Below are 27,804 nucleotides of genomic sequence, written 5' to 3'. Positions count from 1 at the left end.
TTCTGTTGACACTCACCAGGAAATGAGGCCCATGTGGTTCCTGCATGGGTGGCACTCATTCTCTAGGGGGCCAATGTAATAAGACAATAAATGACCCAGGCAATCTCACAGTGTGAAGGGAAATGAAGAAAATAAAGGTGACATGCTCAAGAGTGTGGGGCAGGGTGCTGAATCCTGCAAGGGGACAAGAGGGACCAAGGCAAGTGAGAGTCTGGGGGAAAGGACTTTAAGCAGAGGAACAAAGAGCCTCCAGCTAAGAGTTTGGTGAGGGAACAGCAGGGACCCAGGAGGCTGGCTGAGGTGGGTGGAGAGGGAGGATAGTTAAGGTTGGGTCTAGATTGGGGCAGACAGACAGGCCTGGGGTGATGGCAAGGAGTTTGAATGTTGTTCCATTGTGGCTTTAAGCATGAGAGTGACATCATCGGATTTATGCTTTTAAAAGATCACACTAGCGACTGTATTCTACCCACTTGCTTGCCACTAAATTTCCGGGGCCTAGCCCTGTTCCCGGCCCCAAGTGGGTGTTCCAAATATATGCGATGAGTGAATGGATGCTCTGACTTCCTGTGTGACCTGGAGGTAGTCACTTTTTTTCTCTGGATCTTAGTTTCATCTCTTCAAAGACAATTGATGGGAATTTCACAACTGAATGAGTGGGCAGGACAGGATTGAGGTTACCCGCCCCCATACCATGGGCCGGGAGAGCCGCATTCCAGACCCCAGGAGGGAATGTGGAGGTCCTGGTGAGCCAGGACCCTAGCTAGCGCCCCGCGGCCCCGCCCCTCCTGGACCGCGGTCTGAAAGATGCTGCAGCCTCGGAGGCGGGACCTGCAGGCGATGGCCAGCGCCCCCCGCTCCGATTGGACGCAGCCGAGGCCGGTGCCGCGCGATTGGTCAGCCTTGAGGCAGGGGCGGAGCCTGGATCCTGCAGCGGGGCGGCAGGGATGCGGCCAAAGCCCGGGAAGCTGCTGTGGGGGCAATGGCCGCACCAAGCCCCGGGCCTCGCGAGGTAGGTGCGGACCTGAGAAAAGACAGGGAACGGTTGGTGGGCAGGGGTTGGGCCTCCCCTCAGCCAAAAACGCGGACACGCCCCCATCCAGTCAAGGAGGGGCTCTACCCTGGGTGAGGGCCAGGACACGCCCCACATGAGGTACAGGTATGAAGAAGGAGGGTGATCTGGCGGGTATTCCCCAGGTCTTCCTCAGTTTCCTTTATCAGGAAAATGGGGATGATGACAAAAGCTCCTCCTTCATAGGGCTGTTAGGAGGTCCAGCTCAGCCGGTGCTGGACACATGTTGGGCCAATTGGTATTGATCTCAGCATCGTGCTGACTGACCCTCCACGCTGGCCTGGAGGAGCTCAGCATACATGCGCAGATATGTGACTGAATCACCGGCATCACAGCTCCTGCTGTCAAGGCTTCCTGTGCTTGAGCTCAAACTCAACAGTAACGCAGCTGATACCTGCCGCGAAGGAGTTACTATAGTTCTGGTGTTGCAGGTGGAAGTGAGGTTTACCCAGGGCGATTGATGAAAGGATGGGAGCTTCAGCTTGGTTTGACGGCAGAACGCATGCTCTGCTTAGGATAACCATTGCTCTCTTTGGATGCTGAGGGCCAACACCTGGTGAGATGGGCACAGCATTATCTCTATTTTACAGTTGAGGAGACTGAGGCAGAGAAAGACGAGAGGAAGACTCACAGTAGTGGAAGTGGGACTTAAACCTGGGTCTTCCCCCTCTGAGATGACTTCACCTGCCCTTTGCTTCCTCTGCCTCTTCTCACCAGGTCCTGGCCCCCTCCCCAGAGGCTGGACGCAGAGCAGCCACATCAAGCTCCAGCCGGCGTGGCATCCTCTGGCGCCTTCGAGACAAGCAATCACGCCTGGGTCTGTTTGAGATCAGCCCAGGGCATGAGCTGCATGGGTTGACATGTATGATGCAAGCAGGGCTCTGGGCAGCCACCCAGGTCTCTGTAGACCACCCACTCATGGTAAATGGCCAGGCGGTCTCGTGCACCCCACAACAGTAAGGGCAAGATCTGGATGATGGCCTATCTTGCTAATTCTGCTGAACTGAGGATTAGAGAGGGCTAAGCAGAGGAAGGGACAGGTTTGTGCCTCCTGCAGGGAGAGAAGAACATCCTGAGGTGGTGGAAATCTTAGGTTCTTGGGGGTGTAGGGACCCCTTGACTGAAGTGATTGCTGTGAGACTCTAAGTGGGCCTCAACCTTTCTCTAGGCCCCAGTGCCCCCATCTGCATAATGGATGGAGGGATTTATATTCTGGTTTCTGAGGTCATCCCTTCCCTGTCAGGGTGTACAGCTGAGAAGGGATCCCACCCCCACCCTGCCAGCCCAGCCCATCCTCCCTGGAGCTTATGCTGGGGCCATGCTGGCTCAGCAGAAAGGGTCACCCAGCTGCAAGCTCAGCAGCTGGGCAAGCCTGGGTGAGCATGTATGTTGTTTGTGTGTGTGCACATGTGCACAGTTTGGCCATATCACATGGCCAAGGCCTGGTACAGAGACCTGGGGTTGAGGGAGAGTCCCCAGTGAGTCTAAACCCAATCTGAATTCTACACCAGATGAAAATCTTCCACAGGGCCCCAATACTCGGCATGGCTCAAGACCCTGCTGTCTATAAGGGTCAACTGTCCAACCTCATCCTCATTCCATCTCTGCCTTACTGGCTACTGAGTGCACCTGCTCCCTTGCACACTGCTCCACAATGTTGACATTGTCATGAGCACCCTCTCCACTACCCTTCATATTTCAGCTTAGGGTCAGGAAGCCTCCAGGAAGCCTTCTGTGATCCTGCCCCTTCCAGGATGTATCAGGCAGGTCCATCTCTCTGTACGGATGAAATCTGACTTCACTTGGCTAACACTTGTGTCTGAGTGATGTGCCATGCTTGACTCAGAGCCTGTGCTGAGGAACCAGCAGTGGACTAGACATACCCTGCCTCAGGTTACAGAGGCCCTTCCTCCAGTCCTGGGAGTGCTGGCAGTCCATCTGTCCAATTCAGTCACACACAGGGACACTTCAAGTCCCTGTTTGCTGAAGAAATCAAATTGAGATCAGGGGGCAAGGCCAGGTATAGGACACTTGAGCTCCTGGGGAAGGCAGTGGGGGACTTTGCCTTGACCTTCCCTGACACCCTCTATTGCTCCCTGCAGGGGCTGCCCTCCCAGGAGGATTTTTCTGAGGTCCTGACCCAGGTTCATGAGGTAGGAAGCCCAAGACTGCTGTGCAGGAGAGGGCCTGTCCTGCCTGGTCTTTGCGCTGGCTCCTCCTGTTTCCCCATCTGTGCAGTGGGAGTGATGGTTGGTTCCAGGGGCCTTGCAGGGACAATTGGACCAGCGGAGACTCCCTGGAAGCTACTCTTTCTGCGTGACACCCCACCCCCCAGCACAACTCCCACTCCACCCTGCTCCCCTCCCAGGGCTTCGAGCTGGGCACCCTCGCTGGCCCAGCCTTCGCCCGGCTGCGGCGCTCCCTTGGTCTAGCCGAAGAGGACTATCAGGCTGCGCTGGGCCCCGGCGGCCCCTACCTGCAGTTTCTCAGCACCTCTAAGAGCAAGGCCAGCTTCTTCCTGTCGTGAGCTTGCTGCATGGGTGGGAGCGGGGTGGAGGTGGCACCCCGGGCAGGGGGAGAGTCCACTGGGGAGAGAAACAGCGGTCAAGCTCAGGGAGGATCAGGGCCAGGGGGAGGTCTAATGTGGGGAGGAAAGACTGAGGGCCAGGGTGGGCGGGGAGGCCACAGGACCAGACCGGGAGGAGGAGCCTCATGCAGGAGGCCTGGTGGGAGACTCTTCAGCCAGGTTAGACAGAGACACCCCCTCCCCACCCCGCAGCCACGACCAGCGCTTCTTTCTGAAGACCCAGCGGCGCCGGGAGGTGAGGGTGCTGCTCACCCACCTGCCCCGCTACGTGCAGCACCTACAGCGGCACCCGCACTCGCTGCTAGCCCGGTTGCTGGGTATGCGGGCTGGGGACTGGGCCTCAGAGGGCAAAATTTCCGGCGGGTGCTGGGGTCTGTGGGCGGGGCCAGGGTCTGGGGCGGGGCCCCAGGGCATAGATTTGGGATTGGACAGTCAGTGGGTGCCTGGACCGTGCCTGTGGGGGCGTCGCTGGAGCTTTGTCTGGGGTGGGGACACCCACTCGAGTCAGAGAAGGGGTCTGGGGGCGGGGCCTGGAGGGACGGGCTCAGGATGCTGCGAATTTTGAGGACGAGGCCTGGAGCTGGCATGGAGGCTGGTTGGACCCAGGGTGTGGAACTTGGGGGCCTCACGTTGCCCCCTCTCTCCTTCCAGGAGTCCACAGCCTGAGGGTGGCCCAGGGAAAGAAGGTGGGTGAGGCCGAGACAAGGTGGCTGGGTGGAGGGCGGCTGGAAGGTGAGGTCCTGGCTTCCCTCACTCCTCATGCCTGTCCCCAGAAATACTTCATCATCATGCAGAGCGTCTTCTACCCCGCCGGCCGCATCTCCGAGAGGTGAGTTGGGCGGGAGTAGGCACAGGGCCACGATGCCACCTGGAGTGCGTCACCTGAAGCATACTCACCGAGGCCGTAAGAAGGGACATTCCAAAGACCCGGTGGGTCAGAGACAGTGACACCAGCCACCTGCATCTCCTGCGCACTCAGTGTGCTCTGGGCACTGTATTGAGCTCTTGCGTTCATTATCTTCTTTACTCCCAGAAGGAGGTGGAGGGATAGGTGTTGCCATTGTCATTTTATAGCTGAGGAACTGAGGAAGGCCAAGGTCATACCATGAATAAGAGGAGCAGGGATCCAAACCCAGCCCAGTTACATACAGCCCCCGGTGACTCTGCCCAAAGGTTCCCCACAGCCATCGACTTTCCCCTGCCCTCCTGGTGATGTCCCTGCTTCTGGGACACTCTTGGGTTGACCAGGTGTCAAGAAGCAGCTACAAGATGAGCTACATCAGGGCTGGGCTTCCAGAGGCTTGAGTGTGAATCCCTGTTCTGGTCTTTACTTACTGTGTGGCTCAGAGAAGTCAGAGGAACTCTCCAGACCCCAGTCTCTTCATTTCTAGCATGGGGCCACTAGCAGACTGGGGTTGTTCTGAGTTTTAGAGATGCTGTATATAAGGAGTTTGGTGTCTACACCAACAGTCACCCAGTAGAAAGTCTTCTAATTATTAACTTGTGGAGTTGTTGTGTGTCTTGTCTATGCAAAGCTGAACCCGTCTCCCCACCTTCAGGTATGATATCAAGGGCTGCGAGGTGAGCCGCTGGGTGGAGCCGGCCCCTGAGGGCAGTCCCCTTGTCTTAGTGCTGAAGGACCTCAACTTTCAGGGCAAGACCATCAACCTGGGTGAGCCATGGGTGTGGTCACCGACTCTGCCAGGGTGAATTGCAGATGGATGTCCCTGCACTGCCCTCTGCCTGAATCCTTAAGAGCCTAGATTCTGGGTCAAGTAGAACAGGTTTCAAATCCTGGCTTCACAACTTGCAAAGCTAGGTGGCTGAGGAAAATGATAGATGAGTTTCCCCATTTGTGAATTGGGGACAGGACTGCCTTCCTATGGCTAGCCCATGCTGAGAGCTCAGGGGGTTACTGATGATCCTCAGGGCCCCAACGGAGCTGGCTTCTCCGCCAGATGGAACTGGACACCACCTTCCTCCGGGAGCTCAACGTGCTGGATTACAGCCTGCTGATGGCCCTCCAGTGTCTCCATGAGGACGAAAGAGGCCAGGGCAGCTGCCTCATCTTCCGCATGGCCAGGTGAGCCCCACAGGGCAACAGCAAGAAGAAGGGTGGGAAAGACCGAGGGCAAGGTGTGGGAACGCTGGGTGTGCAGGGCACAGACTCAGACACTGGGAGGTGCAGGGCCTGCGAGTGTGCAGGTGAGTGTGTGTAGGTGTGAGCATGTGCATGGAAGGCAGGGGCTAGAGAAGCCAGGCTGGTAGAGGCAAGGGGCACAGGTAGACCACAGCCAGGGACATAACTGATGAGGTCCAGTTGGTCAAGGGACTTGGTACTGATTTGAAGAGTCTGCCCATTTTCCAGCAGGGGATGTGAATCACTGAAGGTTTCAGACCAGGGGACACACCTGTTTAATTTCAGCCACAGAAAGAGTCCTTGCCACCGGGTATGGTGGCACGCGCCTATACTCCCAGCTGCTCAGGAGGCTGAGGTAGGAGGATTCCCTAGCTCGAGGCCAGTCTCAGCAACTTAGTAAGACTATCTCAAAATTTTAAAAAAAGGTTAGAAATATGGTTCGGTGGTAGAGCACTTGACTAGAATGTGCAAGGCCCGGGTTCAATCCCCTGTACTGAAAGGAAGGAAGGAAGGAAGGAAGGAAGGAAAGAAGCATCCTACCCTCTAACCCAGGCATCCCCTTTCCACAGCCCTGAGGGCTTCACCAATGCCACCATCATTGTGCACCCCCCCCCTTTATAGTAATAATTGTCACTCCTTGCATATTAACCAGGAGCCTCACTGAGACTGGGCTCTCATTTTAGAGATGTGAACACAGAGGCTGAAAGAGGGAAGCCAGATTGTGGGATGACTCCTGAGGACCTGTGGGCTCGTGGTTAGTTATTAGATAGGCGTTCTCCCCAGCCCGCCCCACTGTGCTTGAATGGAATGACATGGGGTTAAAACAGGCACTTGAAGCCATTGATCTGGTGGGTGAACAAGGGAAGTGAAAGACGAGGTTCTCTCCTCCAGCCTCCATTCCTGCCCCTTAGAAAAAGACCTCGGAATGGTGGGGATAAGCAGAACCCAGGGTGATGCTCCCCAGGCAGCTGGGCCCACCTGATTAGATGGCGCTTGCTGTGGCCACAGGGCCTTCTCTGTCTAGCTCAGGTGGGCTCCTTCCTTGCCCTCTACATGCAGCTGATGCTTAGGCCACTGCTGGCATTCAGCCAGCAAGTCCTGGTTTGCTTAGAAAGGTTATTGTTACAGCTGTGTGTGGTGGTGCACAGTGGCTCAGGAGGCTGAGGCAGGAGGAGGGCGAGTTCAGTGCCAGCCTCAGCAACTTAGCAAAGACCTAAGCAACTTAGTGAGACCCTGTCTCTAGACCAAAAAAAAAAAAAAAAGGGGGGGGGAGGCTGGGGGTGTGACTCAGTGGTTAAGCACCCCTGGGTTCAATGCCCAGTACCAAAAAAAGAAAAAAGAAAAGAAAAAGAAAAGAAAGAAAGAAAGGTTATTGGGCTGGGGATGTGGCTTAGGGGTACAGCACTTGTCTAGCACATGTGAGGCCCTGGGTTTGATCCTTAGCACCTCATAAAAATAAATAAAGGTATTTTGTCCATCTACCACTAAAAAGAAAGAAAGAAAGATTACTGAGGTTATTGTTACATAGAAATTTTTTATGCTGGTTCTCACCACCACCCCCAGTTCCCACTCCCACTCAGAAAACAAACACATTGCCCCACACCCCCAGGTACACCTCGCCTGGACTCTCAAACCCCCGGTCCTGATTGATTGGTGCTGACAGGGTTTATCTCCTTTGGCATTTTTTTTCCCCCAAGCCCTGATAGGACAGGAATAAAGTCCCTCAGCGACCCCCACAGGACAAAGTTAGGGAATTGAACCTGCTTCTGCTGGGACTGGTAGTCTCGCCAAATACATCTTCTGATTTGCAATATGTTTTGAGGCAAATTCATGCACACATATTTGCAAACTGGGGTTGTTGTACTTTGTTTGAAAAGTTTCAGCTGTGGCCCTGAGACTTCCCGGGTTAGATGACCCAAACAGTTTAGGCAATACCCAAATAAGGGATTTACCCAAAGTCACATGGCTCATAAGCCCAGAGCCAGCATCTGTGTGACCCGAATGCTCTAGACTGGCACTACCCAAGACAAAAATAATGAAAGCACCTGAGCTTTATTAATATTATTATTTTATTTTTTGGTACAGGGGATTAAACTCAGGGGCACTTGACCACTGAGCCACACCCCCAACCCTTCACTTAAAGACTGGGTCTCACTGAGTGGCTTAGTACCTCGCTTTTGCTGAGGCTGGCTTTGAATTTCCGATCCCTCAAGCTCCCGAGACGCTGGGATGACAGGTGTGCACCACCGCTTCCGGCAGATGAAATTAATTTTAACAATATAATTTACTCAGTGCATCCCAAATTTGATCAATTTCATCTGATCAACATAAAAATCTTTTCATGCCGTCTCGGCCCCGTCTCCACCGGGGCCGGCTGCATTTCGGGTGCTCCGGGCACGTGTGGCCAGTGCTGTGCCCTGCAGGGAGCTCGGGGGCGCAGGCTGCCCTTCCCTCGGCCTCAGCTGACCCCACGCCACAGGCCCAGGCGCTGCGGGAGGGAGCGGGGCTGGGGCGCCGGGGCTCCCTGGAGGAGGAGGCAGCCTCACTCTGCTGTTGGCCCACCCCAGGTCTGTGCAAGGGGCGCAGGGCCCGGAGGAGCCGGAGGCGCAGAACCGCCGGCTGCTGCCAGACGCCCCCAACGCCCTCCACATCCTGGACGGGCCCGAGCAGCGCTATTTCCTGGGCCTAGTGGATCTGGCCACCGTCTACGGGCTTCGCAAGCGGCTGGAGCACCTGTGGAAGACGCTGCGCTACCCGGGCCGGACCTTCTCCACCGTCAGCCCGGCTCGCTACGCCCGTCGCCTCTGCCAGTGGGTAGAGGAGCACACCGAGTGACCAGCACCTGGCCCCATTCTCCTTTTCGGGAAATGGGCGCACGCCAGGAACGCTGGTTCCCGCCGGCCTGGGCAGCCCACCTGCCGTTCCTCCGGATGGCCATCAGAGGGCAGCATCCGCCAACCAGCTCTGCTCCTTTTGCTGGTGGTGCTGGGCCCGTGTCGCGTCGAGGATTTCCCTATAATCAGTTCCTTTAATCCTCAAAAAATGCCACTATTCTCTCTTTACAGACCATGAAATGGAGGCTCAGGGGTGAAGGCACTGAGCAAGATTATTCAGCAATAAATGCTGGAACCAGGACTCCACCATGCCTTTTGGACCAGGGAGCCTGTATTCTTGGGCACCGGCTCCCGGGCCCTATCCTCATGCTCCGGGGAAGGGGGGAGGCCGAACGCCCTTCCCCTCGTCATCCATGTGGGGAAACAGAGGCCCAGAGGCCTGAAGGGGTAAGTGGCCAGTTCAGCCCTGAGTACCCAGGCCTTACTCCCTCGGAGGTGGGAGAAGGTCGGGGGAGGGGCTTCTTGGAGCTCTGGGATACATTTTAAAAGTGCACCATTTATCTCCAGTGAGCTCTGCCCTCCTCTGAGAGTCATTTTTCTCATCTGTGAAATGGAGGCAAGCATCAGTTGTCAGAACAAAGGTCTGGGCTGTACAGATACTACTAGGATCCATGCCTAGCCCCATATCACCCCCTCTCCCTCCTCCAGGAAACTCCAGCCTGGCCTCTGACCCCAGTCCAATCCAACCAGGCCCAAGCGGGCCTTTCCTTCAGCTGCTCTAGGCTGTGTGACCAGAGCAAGGTGCTAAACCTCTCTGTGCCTCAGTGGTTTAATGTGTGAAGTTGGAAAGGATGAAGAGACCTCATTAATTCATTAAATATTTATTGAGCACCTGCCATGTGGATAGGCTCTCTGCTGAGCAATGGAAACCCAGGGATGGAGCAAGATGACTTCATGGAACTCAGAGTCTGGGTGACAAAAGCAATCTGGTGTGACAAAGCCCCATGGAGAAGCACAGGGGCCCTGGAGCTGCAGCCAGGAGTCTCCAGTGGGAGGAGACTTAACAGAGACCAGAAGAGTCAGAGGACTCCCAGGGGGGGTGGGGGGGTTCCAGCCAAGAGCACAAAAGGCCCTGGGATGGGAGAAGCCCAGCATGACAGAAAGAAAATGCCTGGGGGCGAAATGGGACAGTGGGGGGAGTGTGGGTGAGACCCCTAGGGGAGGCTGGAGAAGGTCACTCAGGGACACCAGTATTTTCATTCCAATGCCTGTTGGATGCAGCCAAGACGGATAGTGGGAGCATGAGTTCCAGGGATATTTACTTTTAAGATATTGACATCACTGCTATTGTCTGGGTGGCCTTGGGTCATGACTCAACCTCTCTGAGCTGCCAGGAACCATGGAATTCCTTACTCCTGCCCAGCAGGAAGTTGGGCTGCAGAGCTGTTAAGTTCTCCTTATCAGACGGGAGGTGATGGGTCAGGGAAGCTTAGGGGAGCCGGGTGTTGGCAGGAACTGGGGTCAGCTGCCACATTTCCTCGGGTCTGGATCCGACAGGGCTGACCAAGAGCACAGAGCCCTGTTGTCCTGCAGAGTGATGGTCAGCCCTGCAGTGTGTCTTGGCGGGGCACTCAGCTGCAGGGGTGGGGGAGTGAATTGTCCAGGTTCTCATGGGACCATGACTCCTGGCCTCTTTTTTTCATTTAACAGACATTTAGGTGCTCCTAGTATGTGCCAGACACTGTGCGAAGCTGGAGATGTCCCTGAGAACATGACAGGTCAGAGAGGAGAATCTAGTGGGCAGAGGGGCCATAAATAAAGAAACCGATTAATACAGAGAAATTTCAGAGTGTGACAAGTATTACGAAAAAAGTCAACCAGCCATGTGATAAGAAGTCCAGGTAGAAGATGCCATGAGTACAAAGGTCCTGAGATAGGAAGAAGCTCGATGTGACTGGTGTGTCAGAGGATGGCCAGAGTGGAAGGAGAGTGACTGAAAGGCAGTCAGGCCTTAACATGGTACAGGGCTTATAGTCTGGAGTAAGGATGGTTGATGCTTCCAAAACCCAACTGAAGAGTTTCATCTGGGGCTGTCAAATTTCCTGATCTCAGTTCCACTATGGACTTAGGATCCTTATCTACCCTGGGAGCTTGGGCAATTTGGGCATGTCATTGTGTCTGTTGCCCTATCAAATCTCCCGAGGAAGGAATCATTGCTTCACCAGTCATTGTGCGTGATGAATGAATGAATGATGAATGATGATGATGAATGAATCCACAGGGAACTTTTCACCATTAGGCCCTTGGGGTTGGGTCTGTGTTCAGAGAAACTGGAAGGACTAGGATTTGGAAGGCACAAGGGCTCTGACTTTGGGGACCTACTGTGTTACTGAGGGGCCAAGATCTCTCTGCTGGGCGGAAAAAGGAGGGCTTGTGCTCAAAGGGAACTTCCAGGATCAGCACCACTTGAGTCACTCTCCCTGCCCCTGAACAAAATAGGGAAAGGCTTGGGAGCCTGTGGGGGGGAGGGGGGGATTGGCCTTGCACCTGGAGCAGGGTAGACATGGAAGGTTGCTGTGCTGGGGATGGACCCTCTGGCATCCTGCCCAACCCCAAGCCTCTGAGAAAATGGAAAATGGACTCTAAAATGGGGTCCAGAGAGGAAACCAGGCTGGTTCCCAGGCTAGTGCCCCAAAGCAGGTAGGTGGGCTTGGCTGGGATGGTTAGGTGAGATGTTTTTTTTTATTGTTAGGTGAGATGGTTTTTTTTATTGTTGTTTGCTTTCTGCCTGCTGGGATGGAACCCAGGGCCCTGTGCATGCTAGGTAAGCGCTCTATCCATTTTGCCCAAATGCAACTTTTAAGAAAAAAAGATCTTGGGACCTGTGTGTTCCACTTTGCAGGAGGCCTACCCCGCCCCCTTGGCCCCATACCTGCCCCTTCAGTTGAGCCCCTGAAGTCATCTGCATTTGAGATCCTTATGGGATGCCATCTGAGCCTTCAAATGGGACACAGTTCAGATGAGACTGAATTAATGGGACTCACAGGCACTAGGGAAAAGAGCTCTGGGAGGTGCCTCTCTGGAGACCTGCTCTGGAGGGAAGCCTCCCGCAGTTCCAATCCTGGCTCATTCGGTCTCACATTTCTACTTTACACAGGCTCAGGTGAGGGTCACCGGGTCACGATCAATTATATTTTTAAAAATTCGCTTCTTCGTTGTTTAACTAAATTCCAATTTAACTGGGCTTCTGACATTTTACTGGCAACATGACCCACTTGAAAGGCAGGCTCCCTGACCGCAGCCCTGATTAATTTCCTTGGCCCCCACCCCCAGCGGCGGAAACTCAAGTCTGATCCGCCAGGCCGCCACCGCACCGTGGCTCCGACACCCTCCGGGTCTCGTTCCTCTGTCCAGCGCCCGGGCAAGGGACCGGAGAGAACGCGGGAGGACGAAAGGGGCAGAAGCAGAAATCCAGATAAAAGCCGCGATTCGGGCGCCCCGCCCTCACCCGGAGGCCGTGTGGGCGGCCACGCACAGCCCGCCCGCGCCGCTGGCCCCGCCCCAGGTCGCGCCGGGCGCGCTCTTAGGCCCCGCCCCGGGCGCGCAGTCTCCGCCCCGTCCCCGCAGGCCCCGCCTCCGCCCCGGCCGCGCTGGTTGGGCTCCCAGCCTCCAGGAGCTGCGGCCGCTGCGCCGCCTCCGCCTAGGGCCCCGGCTTCCAGCCCGGCCGGCCCGGCCCGCGGGACATGGATCTGCGAGCACCGAACCGGGAGCCTCCGGAGCGCCCTAAACTGCCCGCCCGGTTAGCGCTCGGCCGGGGGAGGGGGCGGGGAATCTTGAGGGGTGGAAGTCCCAGTCGTGCCGGTCCCAGGCCTCTCCATCGTCCCCGGGTAGGGAGGTAGGATGGATGGGCAGGAATTCCAGCTCCTGACTCCATGTGCCTCGGACCTGATGGGTGACCTTGAGTCGGGAGCATCTCCTCGCTCCCTCTCCTTCCTCATCTGCACACTGGGGATTGGCTTGGTGGGAGGACTCTCGAAGGTCTCGGATTCTAGCTCCTTTAGGGTGGGACGCTGAGGTCCCATTTTTGAGACTTTAAGGCATTTGATACCTCAACTCCATTTGCCTTGACCCCAGCCTGGACCCTCTTCTGCCTCAGTTTCTCGGGACCCTGTCCACTATCCCTTCCCTGTTCTGAGTTTCTGGGTCTTGGCAGGTGCCGGGCTCACACCCCTTTCCAGCCCAAGCCCTGGAGACAGCAGCCTCCCAACTGCTGACAGCCAGTGACAGTATGAAGGCTCGGGTAAGTGGCTTGGAAGGGCTCCTGGGGACTTGAGGTACCTTGCCACAGAGTAGCCTCAGCAGCTTTCCCATGCCAAGAATGATGGTCACTTTTGGAGAAGGTGCTCAGGATTGGACCAGGGTCTTGGGCACACCAAGGACTAAGCCTCCACCACTAAGCCACACCCCAGACCCTGGTGGTGACTCTGACCACACTGTTCCTGAGCAGAGGAGAAGGATGACTGGCCTCAGAGCCCAGCTCTGCTCTTGGAGATGGTGTGATCCAGGCAAATGATATCCCCTTTTTGGTTTCAGTATCTTGCTCCCCTCGCCCATAAAATGGAGGTAATAGTACTACATGGTCACCCACATGGGGTCCACCCACGAGTGAGCTAGTGTGGGAAAGTTCAGGTCTGCTGCCCTCTCTTTAATGAGGGTACCTGGTTGTGGGGAGAGACCTGAGTGATGGGGATGTTAAGGTCAGTTGCCAAACTGAGTGAGTCAAGGTCTCTGGGTCTTTGGTCCCTTGTGAACAGGGGACCAGGTGCTCGGCAGAGCCTGAACCCTCACAGACTAAACCCTATCCCCTGAACAGCTGGCCGCAGAGGAGATTTATTTTTAGAAACTGATGTGACTTTGGGCAGAAAAGAAAGGGTAGACCTCTGGCAGGATGTGCCTGGGGGCTGACAGGGGCTGCTTTCCCACTCTGCTTTCCAGAGAGAACCAGCAGCTGCTTTGTGAGGGGTGGCAGAGGGCCTGGAAAATGAGAGCCCGAGAGACACATGTTGACCAGGATGGGCCAGCACACAATGGCAGTTGGAGGATCCTGTCCCCCACCAGGCAGCAGCTCCTGGAAGGCTTCAAGGGGGCTTTCACTGAGTGGGCCAACAGGGCTGGCCCCAGACCAGGCTAGATTAGAGGGCTGGAAGGACTTCCTGGTTCAAATAGCCTCTGGCACTGGGTTTCTAGGGGTGGGGTGTCCGGGCAGCAGCTCTCCAAGTACTGAAAGCATTTCTTGAGTAGTGTTTCTCTGAAGTCCCCCTCTGCCACCTGGACTACTGATCCCCAGCCTGATCATCGGCTAGGGGGTTGCCCCCTGAGTCAGATGGGGGTGGGGATGGCATGGAGCCATGGAGGCCACCCTGGGCCAGAGGGATGGAGACTCATACCCAAGGCTACACGGTGCACCCAAGCATCAGGTTGAAACGTGAAGTGCCCCCCACCTGCACTCTGCTGCCTCTTTGCTGTGTGGCCTTGAACTTGAGTTCTGTCTTCAACCCAAATTGGTTTCCTTATCTAAGAATAGGATGCTAAAGTTATTTCCATGGCTTCATGTGCCCAGAACCTGGCACCTCTGAGGAAGGCCTGGTTCATAGAGACTGGGAATTCTCGGGGCTGTTGAAGTGGGGTTTAGATCTGGGAGGCCCAAGTACCCCCCCATTCCCCATGACCACTGTCTCCCCAGGATCGCCTTCTGCTCATCATCCTGTGCTCCTTGGTCTTCTCTGCTGTCTACGTCCTCTTGTGCTGCTGGGCCTGCCTGCCCCTCTGCCTGACGACCTGCCTGGAGGACCGCCTCCCACCTCTGAGCTCCAGGCCCACGGTGCCGGGGCCCCTGCACTTCAGTGGCTATAGCAGCGTGCCAGATGGGAAGGTGAGTCAGGCAGGCAACGTGGTGGGGCAGGTCTGGCTGAGGCTGCCAGGGTGCCCCCAACTCTAGGAACAGGGAGAGCCAGGCTTGTGCCAGGCCAGCCTGGACCCTGAGCTTGGCTCTTCTGCTCACCAACTGTGTGTTCTTGGCCAGCCACTTCACCCTCTGAGCCCCAAGTTCCAAGAGGAAATGGGCTTTAGTAAGCACATATTGCCCGGCTGCTCCCAGCTGGATGCTGGGATGAAAAGTCACATCCAATAGGGTGGCTGCCCGCTGGTGCTGCAGCCTGGTAGGGGAGCCAGACACGGGCCTTGCATGCTGTGGTACGTGCAGTCTGCACACCTTCAATATATCTGTCTGCACACTTGCCACTCAACAAGCATGTACTTGGCCCGTGCAGTGTGTCTAGCCTGATGCCGATGGTGGCTGTGGATAGAGATGACACAGGTAAAGATAGGTCCAACCCCAGGGTTCCCTCTCTGGGGTGACAGGGACACTGGGCTCAGGGGTGACAAGGCAATGTGGCCCCTGCCTGTGGTGCCCACCTCCCCACGCTTGCTCTGTTTGGCAAGATTCAGGGCATTTCACACGCCTTGCCCTGATTTCAGAGGCCCCATGCGGTAGGTTTCTCATCCTGCCCAAAGGTATCCTGTGCTGATTTGTGGTACGGAAAGCCCCGGTTCTGTGTCTGGTGGCTCTTGGTGTGTTGGGGAGGGTATGCTCAGGAACCCTGGCTTGGAGCTGTGTTTCAGGTCCCCATCCCTCTGAGTCTCAGTAGCACCCTCATCTGTAAAAGATGATGGTGACACTGCCTACCTTTGTGGGGATGCTGTAAGATCCAGCAGGATGATGCCCAGTGTACAGAACAGATCCAGGTAAATATCTGAGGAGGGCTGAGGGCATGGCTCCACAGGAGAGCACCGCCTGGGATATGCAGGATCCCGGGATACAGCCCGCTGCTGCAAAAAAGGAAAGAAAAAGAAAAGGGATTTTAAAAAAATATTTAATGCTGGGCACAGTGGCACACGCCTATAATCCCAGTAGTTCAGGAGGCTGAGGCAGGAGGATGGAGAGTAGGAGCATCAAGAGTTCAAAGCCAGCCTCAGCAACTTAGCAAGGCCCTAATCCCTAAGCAACTCAGTGAGACCCTGTCTCTAAATAAAAGAGGGCTGGGCATGTGGCTCAGTGGTTAAGCACCCCTGATTCAATCCCAAGTATTTTTTGTTGTTGTTGAAGAAACAAGGTAACTGGTAGGTACAAGGTCTTGGGTTCCCCAGGAGTAGCCAGGTGAGATAAATGCTGGGGTAGGCTGGGTCGATGCTGTCCCATTTACCACCATGGCGGCCAAAGTCATTTCAGACATTTACACCCTCACGGGGACTTGACCCAGGGAAGCCAGATTCTCTCTTTCATCTCCTTCTTTGTGTTTGGGGTGGGATTGGGGGTTGCTGCTAGGGATTGAACCCAGGGGTGCCTTACCACTGAGCCACGTTCCGAGCCCTTTTTATTTTTTATTCAGAGAGAGGGTTTCACTGAGTTGCTTAGGGTCTCCTGCTTCAGCCTCCCGAGCTGTTGGGATTATAGGCATGGGCCACCACACCTGGCTTATTTTTTATTTTGAGACAGTGTCTCCCAAATCACTTTAGGCCTCGATAAGTTTCCCAGGCTGGATGGGAATTTATGATCCTCGTGCCTCAGCCTCCTGAGTTGCTGGGATTACAGGCTTGCACCACTGCATCCAGCTCTCTGTTTTTCTTAAGAGAAATGGGAAGTCCAGATTTTGAATGTCAAAAGGGCTGTTTGGGGGATGGGGGTGGCAGGTTACCAGGGATTGAACTCAGGGGCACTCCACCACTGAGCCACATGCCCAGCCCTATTTTGTATTTTATTTAAAGACAGGGTCTCACTGAGCTGCTTAGTGCCTTGGTTTTGCTGAGGCTGGCTTTGAACAATACTGTCTCAGCCTCCCAGGCTGCTGGGACGACAGGTGTGCTCCACTGTGCCCAGGAAAAGGGCATTTTTTTATATGTTAGAAGTTTAAGGGCTGGGGATGTGGCTCAAGCGGTAGCGCGCTCGCCTGGCATGCCTGCGGCCCGGGTTCGATCCTCAGCACCACATACCAACAAAGATGTTGTGTCCGCCGAAAACTAAAACATAAATAATAAAAATTCTCTCTCTCTCTCTCTCTCTTCTCTCTCTCCTCTCTCACTCTCTCTTTAAAAAAAAAAAAAAAGAAGTTTAAAAAATTTTAAAGACCCTTTGAGGAAGAATGCCCTAAAATCAGGTCAGGACAAGCCCACACTGAGGGAAGAGTAAGAAAACCATGTCCTTTATCATTGTGTTACAGAAAATGGGCCTACAGGTCTTCAAATCAGTACCTCGTCAAATATAAAATTTCCCCAAGCAGGATTCAACAGTGTCTTTTATTGACTGGAATTAATGTTCCCATGTCCTTTATATGGCTTTTTAAACCCAGGTCCCCCCAGAAAGGCATGGAGGAACTGGGGAAGCACAGGCCCTTTTCTGGGAGACCTGTCTCTTGACCCCCATGAATATCTCCAGGCTTGTGGCCGAGCTGTGACTCGGGTCTAGTGCAAATCACTAAAAAAAAATTTATTTATCAACTTTATTGAGATATGTAATCTCATACAACAAAATTAACCAGTTTTAAAGTGTAAAATTCAATAAGTTTTGACAAATGTATAAAGGAATGTAGTAACAACCATAGTGACATAGAAATTTTCTGTCATCTCCCCACCACCTCCTTTTTTTGAGGTGCTGGGATTGAACCAGGGGTGTACTACACTGAACTACATCCCCAGTCCTTTATTTTTTTTATTTTGAGACAGGGTCTTGCTAAATTGCTGAGGGCCTCTCTAAATTGCAGAGGCAGGCCTTGAATTTGCAATCCTCCTGTCTCAGCCTCCCTAGTCACTGGGATGACAGACTCCATAATACTCAGCTCTCTCACTCTCACAATATTTATTTTTTAATTGTATCTTTATTTTATTTTTATGTGATGCTGAGGTGAACCCAGTGCCTCACGTGAGCCAGGTGAGCGCACTACCTCAGCCCCTCACAAGCCCTTTTGTAGCCCTCTCTGGGCTGCTTTTCGTAAGTCTTTTCTTGCACACCTTGCAGGTCTTTTACCACTGAGCTACACCCCCATCTTGATTTCCAGAAGTTTGACAGAGGATCATTGGCTTTCACATGCAAAAATATAATACCCTCCATGAGTTTGGGGCAGGGATTTACACATTACAAAATATTTTCACCCTGTGGCATCCGTCCCCACTCCCACTCCCCACTCCCACTCCGGGCAGCTGTCCTTACTTCTTCCTTCATCCGCATTCCCAGCTTGTTTCCTCCAGGCATTTTCCAGTCCTGTTCACAAGAGGGTCAAAGAAGTGTTTTCATCCCCATTTTAGAGATGAGGAAATTGAGGCCAGAGGCTTGCCTGAGGCCTCACAGCCAGGAAGGGGTGGAACCAGGATTCCCAGAGCTGGTGGGCATTGAAGACTTCTTTTACTTATAAACTGCATACCATGTGGGTCGACTCAGGCAGGGGAGGAGGACCCAAGAGTGATTCTGAAGAACTGAGGTTCATGTTTACTTAACACTTTATGACATCCAGCGTGTGCCAGAGACTGTTCTATTGCTCTATAAATATTTGCTCCTGTAATCCTAATAAGGCACTTCTGATGTATGGACTTTAGGACATTAAGAACAGCAACAGAGACAGATATGGCTGATCCTGGGACTCTGAATGTGGAATCTTAGCTCAGTCACTTGCTGTCAGTGTGACCCTGGGAAAGTCACTTCTTTTGCCCAGCCTGCCAGAGGGGTTTAGATCAGTCCTTGGGCTGGGGGAGTAGCAGGTGCAGGAAGCCCGGTGTCTGAACCTCCCTATTTTTCTTTACCTCCACCTGCAGCCACTCATCCATGAGCCTTGCCGCAGCTGTGCGGTGGTGTCCAGCTCCGGTCAGATGCTGGGCTCGGGCTTGGGTGCCCAGATCGACGGGGCCGAGTGTGTACTGCGCATGAACCAGGCGCCCACCACGGGCTTTGAAGTGGATGTGGGCCGGCGCAGCACCCTGCGCGTGATCTCGCACACGAGCGTGCCGCTGCTGTTGCGCAACTACTCGCACTATTTCCAGCAGGCCCGCGACACTCTGTATGTGGTCTGGGGCCAAGGCAAGCACATGGACCGGGCCCTGGGGGGCCGCACCTACCGCACACTGCTGCAGCTCACCAGGATGTACCCGGGCCTGCAGATATACACCTTCACTGAGCGCATGATGGCGTACTGCGACCAGATCTTTCAAGATGAGACCGGCAAGAACCGGTGAGCCTGGGCCTGCCTTCCTCTTGCCTGTGTGGGGGGGTGTCAGCCGTGATGGGGGCAGTCTAGTCCTGCCCTCTGATGGGGGGCTGGAGGTGCAGGAGCTGTCAGTCATCAAATGTTCATCCAGATCGAGAAGCCAGTGGTAGTGAGAGGCACTGGAGCTTGGGGACATTTGGTGGAGACTTTGGCTGGAGAGATGTTAGGGGGTGCTGCTGCCCTCTGGAGGGGATGTTCTGAGGTATCAGTTGGTCTCTGAGCTTCCTTCCAGATAATAAATGTACCAATTACAGTAATATAAGCCATCTTCATGCACCTGGCTAAGCACTCCGCATCCAAAATCTCATTTTGTCCATCACCCAGAAGAGCCCTTGTGACTCCACCGTCTCAGCTTAGGAAATGGAGCTGTCGGCCTCCAGTGGTTCAGCTAGAAACTTGGGCTTTGCCTCTGAGTCACCTCATACTGCCCCCTGCCACTATATTTCGCTCTTTAATCTCCTCCCACGCCCTTAGGTATGACATTGACCCAGGTCACCATCCTTTCCTGCCTTTGCAGTGGCCCCTTGCTGGTCTCCTCCCCCCACGCCCCCAGTGAATTCAGTCCTGGCCGCCACCTGTCCTCAGCTCTCATTTCTCTCATTTGCATCACGGGCAGCATAAGTCTGTATGGACTGTTTCTCCTCCACTTTTACCCACCATGCTCTGCTGCCCCCTACTGTCTCCCCAGCCTGATCCTCTAGATGAGAGGACCATCATCCTGGGCTTGCTCAGGCCCAGCTTGGGTGGTGAGGATGAACAGACCTGGGTTTGTTCAGCCTTGTCCCCTGCCCACTGCTGGGCCTCTCTAGAGGTCGAGGTGCATGGCCCTGGGCTGGGAGGGTAACAGTGCTGCCGCTCTGAGTGTGTGGGTGTCGGAGGGGCCAGCTGACAGTGCGCCCGCCTCCCCAGGAGGCAGTCTGGCTCCTTTCTCAGCACCGGTTGGTTCACCATGATCCTGGCCCTGGAGCTGTGTGAGGAGATCGTGGTCTACGGGATGGTCAGCGACAGCTACTGCAGGTCAGAGCAGCTGGCCTGGGTGGGAAGGGAGCAGGGGGGACTCTGGGCCCCTGTAGAAAGCCTAGGAGCTGTGGGGGCTTCATAATGGGTGTCCAAGGCACAGACACCCCAGGGCCTCGGGCCTCAGGGCAGCCTCTGGACAGGGTGGACACTGATCCCAGCTGCCAGTGTAGCCTCGGGCTGTTCCGCCTCTCCCAGAGCTTCCACCTATTCAGGTATAAAATTGAGAAAATAGAGGTGGAACCCTTGCTGAGCATGGGTGGTACCCTGGGTTCAAACCCCAGCCCCACCACAAACAGTATAATATGTGTATATATGTTATATAATGTGTATCAGCCATAGGCAAGTTTCTACTCTTGATAGTTTCAACATCATAATATATTTTTTTTTAAATATTTTATTTACATTTTAGTTTTCTGCAGACACAATATCTTTTTTTTTTTAAAGAGAGAAAGAGAGAATTTTAACATTTATTTTTTAATTATCGGCAGACACAACATCTTTGTTTGTTTGTGGTGCTGAGGATCGAACCTGGGCCGCACACATGCCAGGCGAGCGCGCTACCACTTGAGCCACATCCCCAGCCCTCAACATCATAATATTAAGTTCTGATGCAGATTATAGTAGTGTTGGCTAGCACTGTTACATTACTCTATTTTAATGTCACCATCACTGATGAGCTCAGGAAGGGTATTCTCCCTCTGTTCTCTTTGGGATTCGTTTGTTGAGCATGAGGAGGGAACGACAGAAGTCCAAGTGCCCCTGCCAGGGCCCTGGCCCAACTGCTGGCCTGCACGGTGCCCCTGGGTAGGTGGGTGTGCGGGGCTGGCTGCACTGCGCCTCTGGCCCTCCCTGTGAGCCCAGCACCAGCAGAGCGCTTTGCTGTCTTCATCCTTCGATCGGCACCCTTGTCCTGGAAGATGGGCGTCACCATCTCCATTTTGCAGATGGGCTGTTGAGATTCACAAGGTGTATTTATGACCCAGAGTCGCTCAGCTTGTGAGAGGCATCCTGGGGCTTTGAATCCTGGCCTTTGGGTTCCATGAGCTGCCCTGCTCCTCCCCTATCTGGGGTGGGCTCCCCTGGGACCAGGCCTGGGTCTCTGTGGGCCCACAACACCTAGGGAGGAGTGGTCACGGGAGGCAGGCAGCTCTGGTGCCCCATGCCTGTCCCACACGGGCCTCCTTCCCCACCCCACAGGGAGAAGAGCCACCCCTCGGTGCCTTACCACTACTTCGAGAAGGGCCGGCTGGACGAGTGTCAGATGTACCTGGCACACGAGCAGGCGCCCCGGAGTGCCCACCGCTTCATCACCGAGAAGGCCGTGTTCTCTCGCTGGGCCAAGAAGAGGCCCATTGTGTTTGCCCACCCGTCCTGGCAGCCCCAGTAGTCCCTGGTGCTGGCTGGCTGGCTGGCTGTCCTGCCTCCATAGGCCTGCGTCCCAACCCAGGCCACCACACTCCATCAAGAACATGTGATTTATGACTCTTGCCTCCTGCCACATACCAGAGCACCTAGGGATCCTTCCTACCCCGGCCTGGGGATACTTGGAGCCATCTCTTGTCTCATAACTTGAGGGGGAAGGGGAGGAGCTTTCTCTGCCACCCCCATTCCTGAGGAATCCATGTCTTCATTTTGGGGCTCATCCCACCACCAGGTCTCTCAAGTGTCCTTTGCCCTGGGGCCAGTGGCCCCCTCACTCACCAGCATCATGACCTTATGCCAGTCCTGGTCCTTCCTTTACCCACCCCAGCTGCCTATGGTGCCACATTCTTGGGCTGGTGGCCCTATTGAGGCAGCCAGCAGCCTGGGGTTTCTTGGTGCAGGGGCCTTTGGGCAGTGCTTGCCAGGGCCTCTCTGGAGCGTACGGGTAAACGTGTTTTCTGGACCCTGTCTCTTGTGCTGATGTGTCTGGGGTGGGGTCTGGGGCTTCTCTCCCTGATGAAATCCCCTAAGCTGTGCCCTTGGGGGCTGCTCCTGTCCGTGGCCCTCCTAGGCTCGCAGCTAGCTGGGCTGCCTGTGTGTGTTTGCTAGCAGTGCCAGTCCTGCCCCTGTCCCACCGGCCAGGTCTCCTCAGTGTCTGGCCCCATGACTATGTTGGCCCGGGAAGCTGGCTCCAAGTCAGAGGCCTCTTTGGGACCCCTGCTCTGCAGAGGCACAGCCAGGGCCAGAGAGATGGGAAGGAAGCGCCTCCACCCTGTGTTGCCTTCCTGGCCCGTGGGTCAAATTCCGGCGATTTTGCCACTTAAATTCCTATTAAGTCTAGTCTTGTCCCTTTGTGGAACAGAAAAGCAGGCAGCAGTGGGGAGCTGCCCAGAAGTAAGGCTGGGCCTGGCCTGAGGTTGGGGCCTTTCTGCCCTTGAGCTTCATTTTCTGAAGCTGTGAAGTGGGAACAGAAGACCCACCCCCAACCAGCCTTGGGCGGGGGTCTGAAGCCCACTCCTGGAGGTGGCTGGGTTTTACCTGCGTCACAGATGAGGCCGCCACTTGGCTGAAGCCAGACAGCCAGGGGATGGCTGGGCCAAGATGCAGTCTGGCCTGAGAGCTAGGCCCCAGGCCATGGCCTATACCAGGGGCTGGGAAGAGCCCCCAAGGGCTTGGCCTGCCCCTTACATCATAGGGAGACCAGGAAACTAAAGGATGGAGCCCTGGGGTTAGCTCTCAGGTCCAGGGATCAGGCCCCTCTTAGATGGGACCCGCATAGTCACCCAGAGCCCATACTTAGCCTAGCTTAATCCCTGTTGCCAACTTGAAATTCTTGGTAATTTTTTACCCAAGGGGCCTTATATCTTCATTTTGCACTGGAACCCACAAATAATATCCCCAGTCATGCCAAGAGCTGAGGTGACCCCATGCATCTCCCCCCACCCCTGCCTTCTTGGGAGAAGCTGGAGGCCTGGCTCTGGCCCCACAACCTTGGCACCCTCTCCCCCACACCCCCAGTGCCAGGCAAGCCCAGAAGGCTTCACATGGGTGGGAAGAGGAAGGGGGCCCTGAGCTGGGAACAGGCTGGTAACATAACCATATCCCCTGGCCTGGAAGGTGAAGGTCCCCAAGCAGGTGCAGGGCAGAGGTGAGGGCGGGAGGTGGGGCTGTGGGGATTTCTAGGCCCAGAGGGGCCTCATTCTCCCTCCATTTCCTGCTGGGGCCATTTCATCATCTATAAAAGGTATTAAAATACCTAATCTCACCAGATTGTAGAGCTCAGACACTGAACTGCCCCTGGGGCTTATTGTTTGTGGGTTGTTTGTTTGGGGGCTGGAGGACTGAACCTAGGGCCTTGTGCATGTTAGGCAAGCACTTTCCCATTGAGCTGTACTCCTACCCCGGCCCCTGGGGCTTAGAACATAGTACTTGATAGGTAGGACTCTTGTTTTGGTACTGGTGATTGAACCCAGGGCACTTTACCACTCACTGAGCCATATTCCTAGTCCTTTTTAGTAAATTATTATTATTATTATTTTTTTAATTTTCAGACAGGGTCTTGCTGAGTTGCTAAGGCTGGCCTCAAACTTGTGATCCTCTTGCCTCAGCCTCCTGAGTCACTGGGATTACAGGCATGCACCGTCGTGCCTGGCTGGGAGCTGTCATTTAAATGGGGTTGTCCTCCCTCAGCTGGCTTTGACCTGCCTTGGTGGTGACAGAGGGACAGCAGCAACTCTACCCCATGAGTGGTCTCCCCACTCATGGCCTCATCCTAGGTGCCTAAGGCCCAGGCTGCTGCTGGTTCTGATGGGACTGGAACTCGGTGTTCTCTCACTCTCTGGGTGACTGCCTCCTTTTCCACCTCCATGCTCCCAGGATATGCTGATCTCGAGCACACAGGCTCCTGTGTCCTGGCCCTTCCCCTGGGTGGGGCGTTTACTGTGGGGTTGGTTCAAATAGTGTCTTCCTGGGGTGGTACTCTGGTAGGAGAGGGCGAGAACCACTTCCTTCGGGCATGTGAAGATGGCCCCTGACAGGTCTGGCCTCTGTCTGGGGTCTGCTGAAGGCTCTCTGAAAATGAAACTGAGGAGCCCCTTCCTTCATCACTGCAGACCCTGCGGCTGCTGGAAGGTAAGTGGCGAGGGTAGGGGCAGGAGCCGCCCCACATCCCTAAGGAGTAGGGGGACACCTAGGCACGAGTCCCTATTTTGGACCTCTGTTTCTGTCCACACCTTAGATCCTTTGCCCCTCAGCAGACTTGGGACCTGTCAACTTGCACCTGAACCTGGAGAGCCTCACAGCCTGAGGCCTCCTAAGAGGCCTGGGGCCAGGCCGGGAGCTCCTGCTCCAGCTTGTCTGCCCAGGTGTGTGAGAGAGACCAGGCCTTCTGCGTACCAGTGGGCACGGTGTCCGGGGTCTTCTGGGCCTGTCTGACCACAGCAGGCCATGTCTGGGAAGAACCAGGTACTTCCCCGTCCCAGGCCACTGTGCCAGGTTTTGGGAGCACTTGCTTACGGTGCAGCCCTGGGTCCAGGTGCCCACCTGCCAACTGTTCTCTCAGACCTCATGTCCAGGGGCCCCTCCTGTGGGCTCCTCTGCCAAGGGAGTCCCCAGTCCTGGCTCCCGAAGACCTCTGTGCAGGTCCTTCTGGGGAATCTTGAAAAAGTCCTGTATGCTCTCTGGATCTTAGTTTTGGTTTTTGTAAACTGGAAACTGGGGTGCAAGTGAGGAGATTTCTTAGGACTCTTTCCAGAATATCATGGAAGGGAAAAATCTCAAGGGCTCAGTTCGTTAAGAGGGGCTGGGGATGCAGCTCACTGCCCGAGCATATGTCTAGCATGCACAAGGCCCTGGCTCCGCCCCCAGCACTGCAAAAAGAAAACCAAAACTTTGCTAAGAGGCAGGAAGTGGATGTGTTAGGACCCCCTCCCCCATTTCTGGGGCAGGAAGGGTTGCTCCCAAGGCCAGCTCCTTCAGAGAATAGGGTAGGAACTGGAGAGAGGAGCTGCTCTGGGCAGGCCAGGAAGGTCCCCAGGACTGTTCAAGACACCCATCTAGGAGGCCCTGGTGTGGGGGCCCCGGGTCTCTCGGGCTTGGGTGCAGAACAGCTCTGCGGGTATTAGGCCTAGATGAAGCCCAGCAGGATCTCGAGCCTCTTTTCTCTGGAGAGTGGAAGGAACAGCAGTGCCCATGTCATAGTTTATTTAGGGATTTCGTGAGGTGTGTTTGCACAGGGCTTAGCAGAGTGGGCAGCCAACCAGCAGGAGGGCTCCTTTTCCCATCCTCCTTATCCTTATTGAGGTGGTGGTTCTTGTGGGGGCCAAGGAAGGAAGCCCGCCCTGAAGCACAGCCTCCTGAAATAACCCTGGGCCCAGGACACAGCAGGCCTCATGGGGGAGCTCCAGGTCCGAATTTCGTCTAGGGCTGAGCTGAAGCACCCCTTCTATTCCGAGGGTCCCAGCCTGGGTTAGGGACAAGGCGGGGGACTGCAGGCTTCCACCTGTGGTCCAGCCGTTGACCTGCGGAGTGGCCCTGGGCTAGGAAACCCAGCAAATTCACCAGGCTTCTCTCGCCTGACTGCCCGGCCCTGTTTTGTGGCTTCCGTTCTGGCCGGCAGGGTGGAGTCATGCAGCCTGAGAGGGATGGGTGGGGAAGGGACTGTGGCTCAGGGAGCAAGGAGGTGGGCACCAGGGGAGCAGGAAGCTCGGGTCTACCGTCAGACCACCCAATTCCTGAGCCTCCCAAGTCGCTTCCAAGGCGGTGCTTTTACAGCTTGGAGGCTGAATATTCCCCCCTCCAGCTCCAACTGACTTTTAATTTAAAACAAGGTGTCAGAAACTTACCAGTGCAAACAACCTAGACGTTTATGAAGCTAAAGTGAAGGTAGCATATTCCCCTCTGGACACACCTCCGCTCTGTAGTCTGTGTGGACCCTTCCCAAACAAACATCGTATATGGGTCATTTATTATTATTATTATTATTATTATTATTATTATTATCTGAAAACAGGAAGGAAGGAAAAGGAAAAAAGAATCCTATATATGTAGTTCAGTTTTAGAAATATACAGTTTTATGGGTTCAATCCTCAGCACACACACACACACACAAAGAAAGAAAGATACAGTTTTAGCAGGAAATGTGGTGCAGGACTGAAATCACAGCAACTCTGGAAGCTGAGGCAAGAGGATCACAAGTTCAAGGTCAAGGTCAACCTGGGCAATTTAGATCCTGTCTCAGCAGGCTGGGGTTGTAGCTCCATGGTAGAGAGGTTCTGGGCTCAATCCTCTGCTTTTCTTTTCTTTTCTTTTTTTTTTTTTTGTACTGGGATTGAACTTGTGTGTTCTACCACTGGATTTACATCACCATCTCTTCCTTTTTTTTTTTTTTTAAATACTGGAGATTGAAGTCAGGGGCACTAAATCAGAGTCACATCCCCAACCTTTTTGTATTTAATTTAGAGATAAGGTCTCACTGAGTTGCTTAGGGCCTTGATAAATTGCTGAGACTGACTGAATTCTTGATCCTCCTGCCTCAGGCTCCAGAGCTGCTGGGATTACAGGTGTTCATCACTGCGCCCAGCTATAGCACTTCTTCTTCTTTTTTGTTTTGTTTTGGTGATGCCGGGGATTGAGCCCAGGGCTTTGTGCATGTGAGGCAAGCACTCTACGAACTGAGCTATGTCCCAAACCTAGCCCTTCCTATTTGAAAGACAGGGTTTTGCCAAGTTACCCAGGCTGGCCTCAAATTCGTAATCCCCCTGCCTCAGACTCCAGAGTCACTGGGAACCCAAGCTCTTGCCACCCCACCTGGCTCTAGAACTGTTTTTGACTTTTGTGTTTTAAAAGTTGAATCACTGTGATAGGCAAAAGCTCTCTTGTCTCTGGCTAAGAGGTGGGCTGCTGCCCACTTGAGGCCTGAACAATACTGTAGTTATACTCCTCTTCCCACATTTATCTTTTCACTCCTCCTGTCTCTAAGATTCATCTGTAACTGTAACTCATTCATTTCCCCTGCTATATAATGTTCCCTAGTGTGAATGTAAAAACATTTCCGGCCTCCTGTGGGTGGATATTTGAGCTATTTCTACTTCTGTATTCTTACAAGCAGTGCTTCTATGGACTTTGTTGGGAATATTTGCAAGAATTTCTTCTCCAGGGTACATATATCTAGGTGTGGACTGGAAATTTTTACTTTGTTTTTCCAAGTAATTATACAAGATGCAGCTCTTGAAACTAGCTTTCTTCATTTAAGTATCCTGTAAACGTCGTGGCCATCCTTTCCTGGCAGCACACTTCGTTTTTCACAGCCTCCGAGTGCACTTGGGAAGGGTGTGCCTGTTTATTTAGCTAGTCCCCTACAATGGCTACTTAAGTTTTGTTTTTTACTGTCCCATAACCTGATGTAATGAATACCCAAGCAACTATAAGAAGTAACATTTTATCCTTATTCTCCTTGTTTTCGGGAGGCAAGGACAGAGGGGAAATGTATCAATGCTGCAACGCTAATAGACAGCAGCAGTTGAATTCCAGCGCGCACCCCGAGTTCGCTGAGTGCTACTAGATTCAAATCTCAGGGAAGGGAGCTGGAGGCCCGAGGTGGCAGAGCCCAGGGAGAAACTCGAGTCTATGCCCAGTGTGCTCCGGGACTCAGTGTCCCCGTCCGGGTGTTGGTGCTGGTTAGGAGAGAAGTGCTCCCGGTTTACACTACAGGGCTCCGGAAGGTGTTTGTTAGTGCCCTGGTCACTACGGGCTGTCCAGGCGCGCGACTGAGGCGCTCACGTGGCCGCAGACCCGGGTCTGCCCCCTGTCACCCTTCGCCTCCGCCGCCGCCGTGGGGCGGAGCCACTCGCGGCCCGAGGCTCCGCCCACTCCCAGGCCTGGGCTCGGGCGGCGCGCGGCGGCGCTAGGACCGGGCGGGCGGG

At 54.5% G+C, this 27,804-nt stretch overlaps 2 protein-coding genes across 3 annotated transcripts; both read left to right on the top strand.

Annotated features, from left to right (window-relative positions):
* Positions 1-970: 970 nt before the first annotated feature.
* Positions 971-8,680, top strand: Pip5kl1 (phosphatidylinositol-4-phosphate 5-kinase like 1). 2 transcript variants are annotated; one of them, XM_026386551.2, is made up of 10 exons: positions 971-1,009; positions 1,787-1,990; positions 3,172-3,222; positions 3,438-3,592; positions 3,849-3,973; positions 4,308-4,342; positions 4,430-4,485; positions 5,216-5,328; positions 5,586-5,739; positions 8,364-8,680. In XM_026386551.2, the coding sequence occupies exons 1-10, from the start codon at positions 980-982 to the stop codon at positions 8,629-8,631; spliced, it is 1,191 nt and encodes a 396-aa protein (XP_026242336.1). In that variant the 5' UTR covers positions 971-979; the 3' UTR covers positions 8,632-8,680. The 2 variants fall into 2 exon arrangements, with proteins under 2 accessions (XP_026242336.1, XP_077654136.1); XM_077798010.1 differs by lacking the exon at positions 3,172-3,222.
* Positions 8,681-12,257: 3,577 nt separating this feature from the next.
* Positions 12,258-21,845, top strand: St6galnac4 (ST6 N-acetylgalactosaminide alpha-2,6-sialyltransferase 4). Its single transcript, XM_077798009.1, has 6 exons — positions 12,258-12,429; positions 12,844-12,930; positions 14,374-14,562; positions 18,492-18,904; positions 19,850-19,957; positions 21,158-21,845. The coding sequence occupies exons 2-6, from the start codon at positions 12,919-12,921 to the stop codon at positions 21,345-21,347; spliced, it is 912 nt and encodes a 303-aa protein (XP_077654135.1). The 5' UTR covers positions 12,258-12,429; positions 12,844-12,918; the 3' UTR covers positions 21,348-21,845.
* Positions 21,846-27,804: the final 5,959 nt, after the last annotated feature.

This window comes from Urocitellus parryii, chromosome 4 (assembly GCF_045843805.1).
Source record: "Urocitellus parryii isolate mUroPar1 chromosome 4, mUroPar1.hap1, whole genome shotgun sequence".
Lineage (NCBI taxonomy): Eukaryota > Metazoa > Chordata > Mammalia > Rodentia > Sciuridae > Urocitellus > Urocitellus parryii.
The sequence above is the reverse complement of the archived record's forward strand: the minus strand, read 5'-3'. Positions and strand labels throughout refer to the sequence as shown.

Bases quoted from the DNA above. Each gene is read 5' to 3' on its own strand.
- Pip5kl1 (XM_026386551.2), top strand. From the start codon at position 980: ATGGCCGCACCAAGCCCCGGGCCTCGCGAG. The intron at 1,010-1,786 runs GTAGGTGCGGAC...TCTTCTCACCAG, and splicing joins CAAGCCCCGGGCCTCGCGAG to GTCCTGGCCCCCTCCCCAGA. The intron at 4,486-5,215 runs GTGAGTTGGGCG...CCCCACCTTCAG, and splicing joins GCCGGCCGCATCTCCGAGAG to GTATGATATCAAGGGCTGCG.
- St6galnac4 (XM_077798009.1), top strand. The intron at 14,563-18,491 runs GTGAGTCAGGCA...CTCCACCTGCAG, and splicing joins GCAGCGTGCCAGATGGGAAG to CCACTCATCCATGAGCCTTG. The intron at 19,958-21,157 runs GTCAGAGCAGCT...CCCACCCCACAG, and splicing joins GTCAGCGACAGCTACTGCAG to GGAGAAGAGCCACCCCTCGG.